A 16,501-nucleotide genomic window follows, 5' to 3' on the forward strand; every position below is an offset into this window, starting at 1 on the left:
CTTTGGAGTCTACTACTTTTTAGCTGGATTATTCTTAATTACTTATCCTAAGGCTCAGTTTCTTCTTTTGTGATAGGAGGGAAACTGCTATATCTACCTTGCAGTCAAGTCCTGACATTAAATAATTTATATTTTTTGTATAAGATGCCTGTTGTAGGTGCTGGCATTTTCTGAAAGCTCAATATTACTGATGGCTGAAACATTTTCAAAGAGGTTTCAAAATACTGCCCTGAATTTAGTAGATTCTCCCCTTTCTCGTTCTCAAGCCCATTTCACACACACTTCCCCCGCTACCACTTCCTCTTTACGGTCGCTGAAATGCAAAACATGCCAACTTTTTCCATTAACTTTTAAACGCTGGGACTCCCCCTTCCCCACCGAGTCACACCTATCAGCGCGTTCTTCACGCCTCACACTGTGACACGCCCTCCAGCCGCCGGGCAGTCTCTCAGGACCAGCCAAGTCAGCGCAACCTACCGTGATCTTAGGGGCACCACTAGGGCTAGTTGTGGACTTCTGACCTGGCATGCGGGGCATCTACCAGGTGAGGAGAGCCGGGGGCGGGTCAAGAGCGGCTGGCAGCCGGCAGGCACCCAGTCCTCGCGCCAGAGGGCAGATGGATTGTGGAGGGCGGGGGCAGGAGGGGCGTGGCCCTGAGGAAAGATGGGCGTGGCCCAGAGGCGCGCTTTGAGTCCTTCCTTGGGAACGTGGGAGGTGAGGCCCGTTCAGTGAGGTGGGGCCAAAGATGGTGGGCGGAGCCTCGAGGCGGGGTGGGCAAAGCCGACCTGAGCAGGAGGCGACTCTCAACAGTGCAAAGAGGGGGACAGATCCTACAATAGAGACCCGTGTAGTGGAGACTCCCTCAGGCTGCAGGCTGAGGGGCGGAGCCAGCTGAGGTAGGCTGGCGACTGGGGTGGGCGGGGCCCTGAAGCGGGGCCGACCAAGGGTAGGGGGCGGTCCCCGAGGCAGGGGGCGGGTCCGGCTCAGTGGAGTGAGGCGGGGCCGGCCGAGGTAGGCGGTTCCCTGAGGCGGAGGCGGGGCGAAGCAGGCCTAGCTCAAGGAAAGTTCCTCCAAGCGCTTGGAAGAAAGCCCAGTCTGCGCAGAGGGGCGGGTTTTGGGGGCGCTAGGCGGGTCGGTCTTGGCCGACCCGCGGGTCATCTGGAGCTTGTCCTAGTTAGGTGCTGGCCTGCCGCACTCCGGCAGCTCTGGCTGAGTCTGCGCGATGGGCGACCCGGAAAGGCCGGAAGCGGGCATGCCCGAGCAAGATGAGGTAAATGTTGCTGTAGCTTCAGCCTCCGTCTGGTGGTCACATCAGGCCTTGCATGACAGGTTGCGGCTGCAACCTGCAAATTGCAGGACCGTTGCAGGGAATTTTGTTCAGTGCTGTTAGAAACCCGGTGTAGGCCCTTGGGGTGCCCTAGCTGAGCGACCGGGAGTTCGTCCCCGGGAAGAGGGAGCCGGTTTTCCTCTCCGCTAGGCTGCTCAGCTCTAGGGCCAGCCTAGGGCAGTGCTCGGAGGCTTCGGGCTGGGAAGAGGCACAACCCCTTTGTTTATCCGTCTTCACTCTTCCCTTGTTCTGGAACCCTGGCCGGGAGTCTGAGGCAAGAAAGGGACTGTGGCGCACTGTAGCATCCCCGGAGTGGTTAAAAAGAGTTGGAAAACGCTTATGGAAATTGACACAGATGGATGAGCTGGAAGTGACAGGTGGAAGGGAGACGGGAAATCTTCCTAACAATGAAAACAGATTAGGAGGCCAGATTGACTCACACCGAGCTACTTAACTGTGTATCGCTGGAGTGCCAGTTTCTTCATTTAAACAGTGGAAGGGATGCGTCCCTCACAGAGAAATAAGTGCTTTATGCAAAGTCGTAGGTACTTAATAAACCCAAGTAAACTTGCTCATTTTCTTTGCTTCTATACTAATAGAAGTACGTAAAATAGTAAATAAACTGGGAATTATTAGATTATAGGGTTGTATGGTAGTTTAAATGGTTGGTTGCTCTATAATTTGCATACCTTATCATTTTTATTTTTGCAAATACTTCTAAACCACTTGAAATGAGAGAAATACTTCTTGTACTTGATCCTGCTTCTGTGTGGAGTCTTAATATTGTAATGATATGAAAAGAACATGAAAGTATCAGTTCGCTGCTTAGCCCTATATTTCTTTACAAAGTTGTAGATTCCAGGTTTGAGATTTCATTTTATTTTGATTTTGCAAACATTTGATAACTAGCAAGTTGTAAATATCTCTTGAAACAAATACATTCTCCACTTCTGGAAAAACTTTGGTGTTTTGTTAATGGCATCTGTAGTCATGCTGACCTAACACCTGGGCAGTGTTTTATTTATTTATTTATTTTATTTCATTTTATTTATTTTTTGGTACTGTGGATTGAACCCAGGGGCATTCTACTACTGAACTTCATCCCCAGCCCTTTTTATTGTTAGATGAAGTCTCACCAAGTTGCCAAGGTTGGCCTTGGAATTTGCAATTATTTTGCTTTAGCCCCCTGATTAGCCTATGCCCAGCTGGAAGTTAATCTTTCTATTACAAAGATAGGCAGAATTTTGCTGAGCATCTTAGTACAAAGATTTTTAAATTGATATGCAAAGATGCCCAAAGTATTTTTTGTCTCAGATGTGTTAGTGAGGCGTGGGCCATCTTCATTAATCACCTGGAGTACTTGTAAAAATGTTAATTACTGGGCCCTCACTCCGGATCTAGTAAATCAGTTTTAGGGTGGGTTTGCATTTAGACCTAAGAGTGCTGAGTCTACAAGCACCCTAGTGTTCCTAGTACACATATTTTAAGAAACACTGCCACTGGGCATATTGGTGCATGCCTGTAACACTGGTGGTTTGGGAGGTTGAGGCCGGAGATTGCAAGTTCAAGGCCAGCCTCAACAATTTAGTGAGTCTCTAAGCAACTTAGACCCTTTCTCAAAATGAAGAATTAAAAGGGCTGTGGATACAGCCAAGCGGTTAAGTACCCCAGGTCATGAGAAATTCTCAGTTAAGGTTCAATCCCCAGTACAAAACAAAAACAAAACCAAAAAACCTTATGAATAAAATATGACTATGACAGCATCTGAGTATTCTACTGGAGAAGAAGAGAGGTACAGGCAAATACCTGGGTATGGTGGAATTAGAGCTGGCTAGGAGGTAGGGGCCATTAGAATGCCAGCCTAGATCAGGACATAGTAAGTGCTTATAGGGAATCTTTTCTTAAAAAAAAAAAAAAATATATATATATATATATATATATATATATGTGTGTATATATATATATATATATATATATATACATAATAATTATATATAATAGTGGAATTCATTGTGACATATTTATACACGCAGATATCATAATTTGATCAATTTCATTCCCAGGTACTTCCCCTTGAGCTCCCCTTCTCCATGACCCCCTGGTCTCTCTTCTATTTTCAAGAGATCTTTTTTTTTTTTTCCCTAGCTTCTGCATATGAAAACATATGACCTTTGACTCTCTGAGCCTGGCTTATTTTGCTTAACATTATGCTCTCTAGTTCCATTCATTTTCCTAGAAATGACAATTTCGTTTTTCTTTATGATTGAATAAAAAAACTCCATTGTGTATATATACTCACATTTGTTTTCTCCATTCATCTGTTGACAGACACTTAGGCTGGTTCCCTGACTTGGCTATCATGAGTTGCACTGCTTTAAACAGGGGTATGCGTGTATCTTTGTCCTATGCTGACTTCCTTAGGATAAATACCAAGAGGGCTATAGCTCAGTCATATGGTGGTTCTGTCACCAGGGGAAAAATATCTCTGGAATAGGGTCATTAGAAATTCTCAAAGAAGGGGCTACTCAACTCAGGACAAGCAGGGTCGTTGACCTATGCCATAGAAAAGAATTTCAACATGGCATCAGTATAGGCACAGAATTTTATTTAGGAAAGCAAGGAATACACGCTCAAGGGAGAAGGTGGGCCATCTTGAGAGTGAGAGAAGTGTTTGGGGATAAAGAAAGAAATAGACTTTCAAATTTTGAAAGTGAGAAGCTTTGCGGGTAATGTGAGCAATATATATATATTCTCCAGAATGTGGTGCTATTTATAGAGGGGTAGTAGCTAGGGGCTGAATTAATGGTAGAGGCAGAGATAAGTTGCACAATTTTGTGCTAGTTTTTCTAGCACTTGTACATTGCCTTCATGTTACTTTTTGCAGGCAAATTTATGGGGTCAGGGGTGTGGTCTGAATTTTTTTGCTTTGTATTCCAGAGGTTTCTAAGTGTTTTCTTGTATTCCAAAGGTTCATAGGCTCTTCTCTTTTGAGACTCAGTATATTTTTATTTTTCTGTATTACTAAATTCCTATCTCATTTCCAATCCTAGTCTTTTAAGGAATCTCCATACTGATTTTCATAGTGGTTATATTATTTACATTCTCTGTGTAACTGTGTCTGTGCCCTTCCCTGACTTCCTTGCCATTGCTGGGCAGTCTTGTCCTGGCATGCCCAGCTACCTCTTCAGACTAGATGGTCAGAAACTAAGGCAGAAGAAACTGGAAGTGCTAGTTTGCAAAAGACAGTGGAATATTGCTGAACTGTATTTCAAATTCTCATCACTTAACATTTTTATAGCAGCACAATTCATAATAGCTAAACTATGGAACCAGCCTAGGTGTTCATCAGTGAATGAAAGGATAAAAAAGAATGTGGTATATATGCACATTGGAGTTTTATTCAGTTATAAAGAAAAATGAAACTTCATTTCTAGGAAAATGGATGGAACTAGAGACCGTTATGATAAGTGAAATAAGTTAAACTCAGAAAGTCAAGGTTGTATGTTTTCTCTCATATGCAAGAGGAAAATGGAAAAGAAAGGTGGGATTTTTCTCATGAAAATCAAAGGGAGATCAGTAGAGGACAGGGACCAAAGAGTGGAAGGTAGGGAGGGAGGGAGGGGGTATGTGCTGGGGAGCATTATTGGTCAAATTATATTGTTATTTTGTACATGTACAACTATATAGCAACAGAACCCATTGTGTGCAACTATAATGCATCAATAAAATAGGTGTGGAAAAAATTTCCATCACTTCACACTTGTGTAGCTACAACTTAATTATCTCTCTACTTCTAATCTTTTGTTTGTTTTTTAAATTAGGTATATATGGCAGCAGAATGCATTTTAATTCATTGTACACAATTACAGCACAACTTTACATTTCTATGGTTGTACATGATGTAGCGTCACACCATATGTGCTGTCATAAATGTACCTAGGGTAACAATGTCCATTTCATTCCACCATCTTTCCTGCCCCCATGCACCCTCCCTACCTCTCCCTTCCCTTTGCCCAAATTTCCTCTATTTTTCCCATGCCTCCCCACTTCATGTTATGGATCAACATCAACTTAACAGAGAGAACACTGGACCTTTGGTTTTTTGGGATTGGCTTACTTTGCTTAGCATGATATTCTCCAACTCCATCCATTTACCTATAAATGCCATGATTTTATTCTCTTTTAATGCTGAGTAATATTCCATTGTATATGTATATACCAAAGTTTCTTTATCCATTCATCTATTGAAGGGCATCTAGGTTGCTTCCATAGTTTAGCTATTGTGAATTGAGCTGCTATGAACATTGATATGGCTGTGTTACTATAGTATGCTGATTTTAAGTCCTTTGGGTATATACTGAGGAGTGGGACAGCTGGGTCAAAGGGTGGTTCCATTCCAAGTTTTCTGAGAAATCTCCATGCTACTTTCCTGATTGGTTGCACCAATTTGCAGTTGTACTAGCAGTGTATGAGTGTGCCTTTTCCCCCACATCCTCTCCAACATTTATTGTTGCTTGTATCCTTGTTAATTGCCATTTTGACTGGCATGAGATGAAATCTTAGAGTAGTTTTGATTTGCATTTCTCTAATTACTAGAGATGTTGAACATTTTTTCATACATTTGTTGTTCAAATGTATATCTTCTGAGAAGTGTCTGTTCAGCTCCTTAGCCCATTTATTTATTTAATTAATTTATTTTTTTAAATATTTATTTTTTAGTTTTAGGCGGATACAATATCTTTTTAAAAAACTTTTTATGTGGTGCTGAGGATTGAACCCAGTGCCTCACGGGTGCTAAGCAAGCACTTTACCACTTGAGCCACAACCCCAGCTCCAAGCCCATTTATTGATTGGGTTATTTGTTTTTTTTTTTTTTTTTTTTTTTTGTTTTTTTGATGTTAGGTTTTTGAGTTCTTTATATATCCTATTGATTGGTGCCTTATTTGATGTGTGTGTGGCAAAAATTTGGTCCCAAAATGTAGGCTGTCTGTTTACCTCATTGTTTCTTTTGCTGAGAAGAAGCTTTTTAGTTTGAGTCCATCCCATTTATGAATTTTTGATTTTATTTCTTGTGCTTTAGAAGTCTTGTTAAGGAAGTCAGGGCCTAATCCATCATGATGAAGATTTGGGCCTACTTATTCCTCTATTAGTCCAGGGTCTCTGGACTAATTCCTAGATCCTTGATCCACTTTGAGTTGAGTTTTGTGCATGATGAGCGATAGGGGCTTAATTTCATTTTGCTGCATGTGGATTTCTAGTTCTCCCAGCACCTATCTTTTCTCCACTGTATGTTTTTGGCGCCCTTGTCTAGTATGAGATAACTGTGTTTATGTGGGTTTGTCTCTGTGTCTTCTATTCTGTACCATTAGTCTACATATCTATTTTGGTGCCAACACCATGTGGTTTTTGTTATTATAGCTTTATAGTATAGTTTAAGGTCTGGTATCTTATATGCTATTCAATTCCATTTATTATTGCCAGGTCAGTCTTTCATTAAACTAGTTCTTGATGTCCTTCCCCTAATACAAGCTTACCAAAATGTCCCAGTTCTCTCTCTCTCTCTCTCTCTCTCTCTCTCTCTCTCTCTCTCTCTGTGTCTCTCTCTGTCTCTCTCTGTCTCACACACACACACATACACACACATGTGAATTTTTTCAGGCCAGCAAAGTTCTAAAGTAGCTTTTTTTCATGCAGCTTTTTAATTTAGGTCTTTATTTCAATTGCTAAAATTGTTATCTTAATTGGTAGCAAAATCTAGTTTTTTTTTCTTTTCTAATTCATTCTACATGTGATTAATCTTCCTAATGCCACTTCTGTTTGTCTTAATTCTATTCAGAAATCCTCCATGACTGTTCATAGTTATAGTCAAAATGTATCCTGCAGTGAGCACCAGCATCTGGGCACTGAGGACAAGGGGGGAGAGTTGGAGTATGAGCCTCTGGGCCCCCAGATGTTTGCAAATCTTTGGCCCACAAAATTAGCTCTTAGCCACAGTCTGTATCCTTTAGGGAATTTCTCTTGTCTATAAACCCTTAGCTTTAGTCAAATCAGATAGATGATTTCTGCCTTTGCTTTTGTTTGTCCTGCATTCATTTCAGTCTATTTTCATCCCAGCTGGTTCCCCTTCTTCCATCTGCTCTTTAAATGTCTGCATTTTCTAAGGCTTTATGTTTGCTTGTCTTACTGTTCTCTATGTAGTCTCCCTGGATAATCACATCCATTCCCTTGGCAACCATTAATGGGATCTTCACTCCTGTGCCACAGTGTTATATTTTTAGCAAGCTACTGGTCATGTTGAAACTGTATTTATAGTTTTTTCTTTATTGACAAAGTTGACTTTATAGAGATTTTTGTGTATACTACTTATTGTTGTTGCTTGGGTTGTTGGACAAGCTAGTTTAAGTTCTGTGAAACATTCAATGTGAGAAGCAAGAGTTTTGACTGATTTATTCAGTTATTTAGGTATTGAGCAGCTTCAATGTACCTCTTATTTCTTGTTTATCACCTAGTTGCTGGGGCTGGAGATTTTTAGCAAGAATTCTACTATAGAATATCTCTTAAATCATGTGTGGATTATTACTGCTATTCCAATTTAGGCAAGAGATGGGTGGTCCAATAAGTTTTAAATTATTCTTCCCACCTCCAATTTCTCTACAAAACTACATTTCTGCAAGTGTTCTTAGAATACAGATCCAGTTATGTTACTTGTCTGGTTAAAAACCTCCAGTGGCTCCCAGTAGTTTTCATGTTATAGGCCAGATGCCAATGTAGTATCAAATCAACGTATCAAAGTAGGCCACATTTACCTGCTCCAAAAACTTTTTAATTTTCATTTAATGAAAATGCAAAATAGATATATCCAGCCTAAACTCAGATCAAATTTAGAATTAGAGTACATATTTTAAAATCATTTAAGTTTTTGTTTGTTTTATCAAAATGATGCAACTGAAATAAAGTATGAAAACAGTTATATCAAAGTGATTAGAAGAAGCTGGGTGCATGCCTATAACCCCCATGGCTCTGGAGGCTGAGGCATGAGGATTGCAAGCTCCAAGTCATCCTCAGCAACTTAGTGACACTCTGTCTCATAATAAAAAATAAAAAGGGCTGAGAATGTGACTCAGTAGTTAAGCACCCTGGATTCAATGCTTGGTACCAAAAAAAGAAAAAAGGAAAAAAGAAAGAAAATTGCTTATAGGAAAATTGTGATGGAAAAATCAATATATATTTATTGTGTTAGTTTTTCATTGCTGTGACTAAAATACCTGACAAGAACAACTTGGAGGAGGAAAGATTTATTTTTGGCTCATAGTTTCAAAGGTCTTGGTCCATGATCCACGATTGCAGAAGTCTCATGATAGAAGGGCATGGCGGAAGAAAGTTGCTTAGCTCATGGCAGCTGGGAAGCAAAGAAGTGGGGCAGGGACAGATATAATCCCAAAGGCCCTGCCCTGAGTGATTTACTGCCTTCAACTGTATTCTACCATCTAGTAGTGCATTTAGTCATCCAGAGATTAATCCACTGAGGAGGTCCAAGCCAAAGCCCCACCTCTGAACCTTGCCCCTAGTGATTTACTGCCTTCAACTGTACTCTACCTTCTAGAAGTACATTTAATCATCAGGAGGTTTAATCCACTGAGCAAGTCCAAGCCTTCATGACATAATCATTCCTTAAAAGCCCCACCTCTGAACATTACTGCATTGAGAACCATACTGTCAACACATGAGCCTTGGGGGGACATTCCAGATCCAAACCATAATTTTTACATTTCCATGAACTTTAACACCTAAACCCTTTTCCAAACAAAATCATAAGTGTAACCAATTGATGAAATCATTTTGTCTGTTAGTATAATTTTATTTAAGTTAATATTTATAAGATTGTAAAGCCAGTCAATGTAATTATGAGGCTTTTGATGAACCCACCATTTGAATTGGGGTATAGATAAAAGTTGGAGATTTATATCAAACTTAGCAAGCAGTGTCTTTATATATTTATCAGAAGTTCTCTTAATCAACTAGCTGTTAAACAATTCTGTTGATTAGTCAACCCTATAAAATAAAATAGATACTTATGAGCTTTAGAATACATATGGCCAGGAGTAAGCTGCTCTCTCATATACTCAGGTAATTCTGTTTTCACTGTTTGAGTTATAACTTACCAGGATCAGTTTTTTTAAATTCTAATTCTATTTATATCAATTATACTTGTATTATAATTATTGCAATTTAATTAAATAATATGTGAACTAATAAAGTATAAGAATGAAAAGAAAGCTCTTTCTATGAAAACTTTAACTGAAGGCTTTGGAAAACTCAATAAAGGTGAGTTGTTAAAAACAAGTTCTTCTGAAATATGAATTCTTAGCATAGGTCCACAGAGGGTACCCTGGAGAACCCTGCATGAACCTCTTGAATTGTATTAAATATACACCATGAAGTAAGCATTATGTCATTTCTAGTGCATATCAAATGTTACATATCCTCTCTTCACATTGCAAAATCTTATATTATCCTCCTAATTTAGCTTTTCTTAATCCACATTTTATGAGGATAGAATGGAATAACGTATATGCAAATTTGGCTTTCATTTCAGTATAAAGGTATACTCAGCAGTTTCATAAATCCTGACACTGATCAGTTATGTATCAGTGTGTAAAAATTCCATTCAGGATTAGTCATCAGGAGATTAATCCACTGTGCCAAAGTGTTACTGCTTGTGGTTTCCTTCCCAACTTTAAGTATATGCACCCTGTAGCAAATGGAGTAGATAGAGATGTCCAACCCTGAATAGACTTCTGTACCTCTGGAATAAAATACATAGCAAAAAGAAGACTGCAGAATAGTATCAAAATATTCCAACATGATAATAAAAGCATAATCTAGAGGAACTAAAGGAAGGACAATGTAGATCAAAACAGGTTGAAAACACCTATTGAGTGTAAATCTTTGCCTTTTCAGTTGGGCCTCAGTTCTAGCTAATCTCAGTTATATTTGAGTACCTCACTTTTTCTTTCTTTTTTTTTTTTTTTTTTTTTTTGTAGTGTTGGTGTTTGAACCCAGGGTTTTGTGCATGCGGTGCAAGCACTCTACCAACTGAACTATATCCCCAGCCCAAGTACCTCACTTTTTAAGCCTCTCCAGCCATTCTCTATTTCATGAGTGAAAATTCCTTTAGGGAAGTTACAGAAGATATTGATTCATCAAATACCTGGCCATTGTAATTTTTTAAATATAGGGACAACCTTTAAAAGGTCAATCAACAATGTCTTGATAGTCAATAGTATGATAATTTTTAGAGTTGACAGCACTTGAGAATGTGCAAAGTACTTTTATTTATTTATTTGCCATTGTGTATAGGCAGTGCTAGGGATTGGACCCTGCATGCTTCACCACTGAGCCATAACCCCAACCCTTTTTATCTTTTATTTTGAGACAGGGTCTTGCTCAGTTGTTGAAGTTGCCCTTGACCATGTCATTTTCCTGTCTCAGCTTCTCAAATAGCTAGGACTAAAGACTGCATGCACTACCACTCTCAGCCAAAGTACTTTTATTTATATTAACTCCTCTAAACTTTCTAACAGTTATTTGAAATAAGCTTAGCAAATATTATCTTTAATTTGCAAATAACAATATTCAGGTTAAGTGATTTGGCTGAGAACATTAATGCCCTTGTAAGTGAAAATAATTTTGTACTATAAAGAATAATCTGAAAATGCGAATAGGAATAGGTTGGTATATGGGATGGCTAAAAGGAAGAAAGGCTGATAAATTGTTGGAAAGGAGTTTTCAGATAAATAAGTATTTCACTTAAGAGTAGAAAAAACATTAAAATGAAAAAATGGTTTATAATAGTGGCCTATTCATGGCATCATTCTATATCAGAGTGGTACTGAAGAGACATTTTGTCTGCAAATAGAAATTTTCCCACCATGACATTTATGGACCTTGCTTTATACTTACTGTCTAAGTAACAATCACTACAAAAAATTTTGAGTGCCTATTATGCATGTTTAAGTATTTTTAAAAATTTGTTCTAATTAATTATACATGACAGTAGAATGCATTTTGACATATCATACATAAATGGAGTATAAATCCTCATTCTTCTGGTTGTACGTGATGTAGAATTACACCAGTCATGCAATCATATATGCACATAGGGTAATAGTGTCTGATTCATTCTACTATCCTTTCTACCCCCATACTCCTCTCTCCCTTCATTTCCCTCTGTCTAATCTAAAGTATCTTTACTTTTCTCTAGCCCCACCCCCCTTATTGTGAATTAGCATCTGCATATTAGAGAAAACATTCAGCCTTTGCTTCTTTGGAATTGGCTTATTTTGCTTAGCATGATATTCTCTAGACCCATCCACTTACCAGCAAATGCCATTATTTCATTCTTCTTTAAGGTTGTAAAATATTCCGTTGTATATATATACCACATTTTCTTTATCCATTCATCTCTTGAAGAGCATCTAGTTCCATAGCTTAGCTATTGTGAATTGAGCTGCTATAAACATTGATGTGGCTTTGTCACTGTAATATGCTGATTTTAAGTCCTTTGGGTATATGCTGAGGCGTGGAATAGCTGGGTCAAATGGTGGTTCCATTCCAAGTTTTGTGAGGAATCTCCATACTGCTTTGCAGATTGGTTGCACCAATTTGCAGCCCCACTCTGCAATGTATAAGTGTACCTTTTCCCCCCACATTCTTGCCAACACTTATTGTTGCTTGTATTCTTGATAATTGCCATTTTGACTGGAGTAAGATGAAATCTTAGTTTTGATTTGCATTTCTCTAATTGCTAGAGATGATGAACATTTTTTCATATGTTTGTTGATCAGTTGTATTTTTTCTTCTGTGAAGTGTCTGTTCAGTTCCTTAGCCCTTTTATTGGTTGGATGATTTGGGGTTTTTTGGTGTTAAGTTTTTTGAGTTCTTTATATATCCTGAAGATTAGTGCTCTATCTGAGGTGCACATAGTAAAGATTTCCTCCCATTCTGTAGGCTCTCAGAGTTATTGATTGCCTCCTTTGCTGAGAAGAAGCTTTTTATTTTGAGTCCATCCCATTTACTGATTCTTGATTTTACTTCTTGTACTTTAGGAGTCTTATTGAGGAAGTTGGTTTCCTAAGCCGACATGTTGGAGAATTAGGCCTACATTCTCTTCTAATGCAGGGTCTCTGGTCTGATGCCTAGGTCCTTGCTCCTCTTTAAGTTGAGTTTTGTGCAGGGTGAGAAATCGGGGTTCTGTTTCACTCTACTACATGTGACTTTTCAGTTTTCCCATTGCCATTTGTTGAAGAGGCTTTTTTCTCCAGTGTTTGTTTTTGGCACCTTTGTTCAGTAAGAGATAACTGTATTTATGTGGGTTTGTCTCTGTGTCTTCTATTCTGTTCCACTGGTCATCATGTCTGTTTTTGTGCCAATACCATGCTATTTTTATTACTATATAGCTCTGTAGTATAATTTAAGGTCTGATATTGTGATGCCTTTTGCTTCATATTTCTCTCTAAGGATTGCTTTGGCTATTCTGGGCCTCTTATTTTTCCAAGTGGATTTCATGACTGATGTTTAAGCACTTTTAATCATTAGAATAAATCTGTGAGGAAGACATTATGTTACAGCTGCACAAGCTGAGGCTCACAGAGCTTCGTCAGCTTCCTGCAGTCATACAACTAGCCAAACTCTATTAGCCAACTGCAGGACAATAGTAAGGATTCAACCCAGGTAGACTGGCTCCCAAACCGATATTGTCTCCCAACTTCCCCAGATGTATGTTTTCTTATGAATAAGAGGAAATATCTTCATACCTTGGGTGTTTGTACTTTGTTTTTCAAAGAGGTTATCTTCAGATACCAACGAAAAGGAAGTGAAAGCTAATGAAGAGCCACTCCTAAGAAAGAGTTCTCGCCGATTTGTCATTTTTCCAATCCAGTACCCTGATATTTGGAAAATGTATAAACAGGCACAGGCATCCTTCTGGACAGCAGAAGAGGTATGTGGCATCATCTTATTAACATTCATGGCCCATAATGCAGTGTTGACTTCCTGTGTTATGGAGTGTTGAAACATTTTAACTTTTAATAAGACCAGTTGTATAAGATGAGGTTAAGAATTTTTGAGACTAAACATAGTGTTCTCCAATATTTTAGTTTAGATCACTTTCTATAAACAAATTATCTGCTGCAAAAAAAAAATTGCATGTTGTTCTGCTTGGTGCTTTGTTTTGTTTTGGGATACTGGGGGTTAAATCCAAGGAAGCTTTACCATTGAGCCATATCCCCAGTCCTTTTTATTTTTCATTTTGAGACAGGATCTCACTAAGTTGCCAAGGCTGACTCTGAACTTGCTATCCTCCTGCTTCAACTTCTCAAGTAGCTGTGATTACAAGCATGTGCCACTGTGCCAGCTATAGATTTTTACTCTAATATATTTTTAGGACATTTTCTACTTTTAAACATATTTTTGGTTTGCTATGGCCACATAGTTTAGTCTTTACTTGTGCTCAGCAAAATAAGCAAAGTTGTAACTATGGTAAAAAAAAAAAAAAAAAAGAAAGAAAAATAGACTGAAAGCTTTAAGGACCCTGCTTTCATTTAAACAAATTATATGAATTGCTTAACTGATTGTACAAAAGGAGCTAACCAGGCTGACTTCACAGTTCTTCCATTCTGCCTCAGCAGCATCAAACTTGATTCAAGGGCTGAGGATGTGGCTGAGAGGTAGAGCACTTGGCTTAGTGTGCAGAAGACTCTGGGTTGGATCCCTAGCACCACAAAACAAACAAAAACCTGATACAGTTCCCCCTAACAGGATAGATGTAGAATGTTGTCTGTTATTGTGACTTTTTCCACCAAGGAAATGAGTTGAACACAGCAAATTAGATAATATTTGCTGGTTTGGTAAGGACAGGTGGTCATGCAAATGACTGCTTTGTAGTCTAGTTGAACACACAAATAGATATGGCCTTCATCTTGCTCTGTGTACATACACATAAGTAATGTTTCTATTTCTATAGATATATCTATTTGGATAGATAAATTTGGATTGGTCTGTTTTTCAAGATATTTATTCTATACATATAAACATACTCTGTAAAAAAATGCAGATTCTGGGGCCTGGCTGCCTAAGTACAAATCCTGCTCTTTTGCTTATTAGTTGTAGAACTAGGAAAGTTGCTTTACCCTCTTTGTGTATTGTCATAGATAAATGAGGCTAATAGTACCTGCCTATTAGGTTGTTAGCCCACTAGGACTAATGAGAAGTTAAGAAAGGTACCTGACACTTAGTAAGCACTAAATAAATGCTTTATTTTATGCCTAGAATGGGTATTATTTAACCTAGATATCAGAAAGGCACAAGTGTCTGAAATTTCTCTTAAACCAATTTTACCTACTTTCCCTTCTTATATTGTCAACATCTTTATTATACTGTAGTTGACATATAGAGCAAAAAAGCAAACAAAACATCTAGTATTTTTAGGGGGCTACCAGAGATTGAATTCAGGGGCACTCAACTGCTGAGCCACATCCCCAGCCCTATTTTGTATTTTCTTTAGAGACAGCATCTCACTGAGTTGCTTAGCACCTCATTTTTTCCCTGAGGCTGGCTTTGAACTTGCCATCCTTTTGCCTCAGGCTCCTGAGTTGCTGGGATTACAGGCATAGGCCTCTGCACCTGGTCACATTCAGTACTTTAATACTGGGTCGTAAAGCTTGGCACACCTGACTCTCCCTAACTGTCTGTGGTTTTTAGAAAGTTTTTGTTAGACTTGGTTCAGAGAGCAAGTGAAGTATACAGCTGGGATTTTTCACATTAAAAAGGTACCTGTGATACTTGGTTTTCTTGAAATTCATTTGGGAACTATATTTGTTTTTAGCAAATGTAATAAGTGTTCTATGACTAAGAAACACTAATTTTTAAAAACTAAAATATGCAGGTTGATATTGATTTTGTAGGAAGATTCAAGTGCTTGTTATGAAGGGAAGTCAAACACATTCTTAGTTCCACATATTTTTCATTTAAACAAATTATGTAAATTATCATTTAATCAACTTTGGACTCTACTTTTTTTAAAAAAAAATCGGTGGTTGAACTTAACTTCTCAATATTAAACCCCCACTTTGGAAGGCAAAAGGTCAGGGCCTTGGGATTTTTTTTTTTTTTAATAAGTCACTTGGACAATTTTGATAATCAGCTAGTATGTTAACTTTCTGTTGCTGTGACAAGATTCCTGAGAAAATCAACTTATAAAAGGAAAGATTGATTTTTGGCTCATAGTTTCAGAGATTTCAGCCTATGATTGCTTGGCCTTGTTGCTTTGGACCTGTGACAGCACAGTACATCATGTCCAGTGTGCATGGTAGAGGCCACCTGGTCACCACATAGTGGCTGGGAAGCGAAGAAAGAGGAAGTAACCAGGGGTCCCAATATTCCCTTCAAGGGCAAGCCCTTAGCAACCTAATTTCCTTCCACTAAGTCCCACTTCCTACTGGGTCTACCACTTCCGGTAGCGCCACAGATGATGACTGTGCTTTTGACACATGGACCTCAGGGAACATTGAGGATCCATACTATCGCAGCTAGTTTGGAGTCAATTTTTAGATGATGGAAGTGAGAATTTGCTCAAGAGAGATAAAACTAGGAAGGAAGGTTTATGTTTCTGGAAGGGAATATAACCAATGTATAAGTAAAATTTATATGTTTAAAGAGATTTTAATATTTAAGAACAAACATATTTTAATATTAAAACTCAGTATCAGGAAGATGTCCTTTGTGAAGCCTGAGTTGAGCCCTTAGTAGAACACAACTTGATTTCTAGTATATTTATTTTACAAGATGAAGACAAATATTACACCCTCTCCATCCCATCATATCCTCAACGCTTAGCATAATATTGGGCATGTAGTAAGTGCTCAGCAAACATCTAAAAATAGGGGTTTAGGAAAGAAAACAAAAAGTGAAAATTATGGATATTACTCTTTTTTGGGGGGAAAGGTCAAAGACATTGGGACTTTGTTAGAATGGGTAAAATAAGGACAAAAACAATATAATCACATCTTACAAGGTTAGTTACGAATTTTTTTCATTTCATTTTTTTTTCTCCTGATACTGGAGATTTAACCCAGGGATGTTTTACCACTGAGCCACATCCCCAGCCCATTTTAA

At 38.6% G+C, this 16,501-nt stretch overlaps 1 protein-coding gene across 4 annotated transcripts in view; it reads left to right on the plus strand.

Annotated features, from left to right (window-relative positions):
• Positions 1 to 441: 441 nt before the first annotated feature.
• Positions 442 to 16,501, plus strand: part of Rrm2b (ribonucleotide reductase regulatory TP53 inducible subunit M2B) — a 47,323-nt gene continuing 31,263 nt past the window's right edge. For 2 of the 4 annotated variants that reach the window (XM_013357554.4, XM_040293801.2), the window contains exons 1-2: positions 1,014 to 1,270; positions 13,173 to 13,328. In XM_013357554.4, the coding sequence (XP_013213008.1) occupies positions 1,223 to 1,270; positions 13,173 to 13,328 (204 nt within the window). In that variant the 5' untranslated portion in view covers positions 1,014 to 1,222. Of the gene's footprint in view, positions 545 to 743; positions 897 to 1,013; positions 1,271 to 13,172; positions 13,329 to 16,501 lie in introns of those variants that run through there. The other 2 variants (XM_040293800.2, XM_021724978.3) reach the window with 2 other exon arrangements.

Source organism: Ictidomys tridecemlineatus, chromosome 7 (genome assembly GCF_052094955.1).
Source record: "Ictidomys tridecemlineatus isolate mIctTri1 chromosome 7, mIctTri1.hap1, whole genome shotgun sequence".
NCBI lineage: Eukaryota > Metazoa > Chordata > Mammalia > Rodentia > Sciuridae > Ictidomys > Ictidomys tridecemlineatus.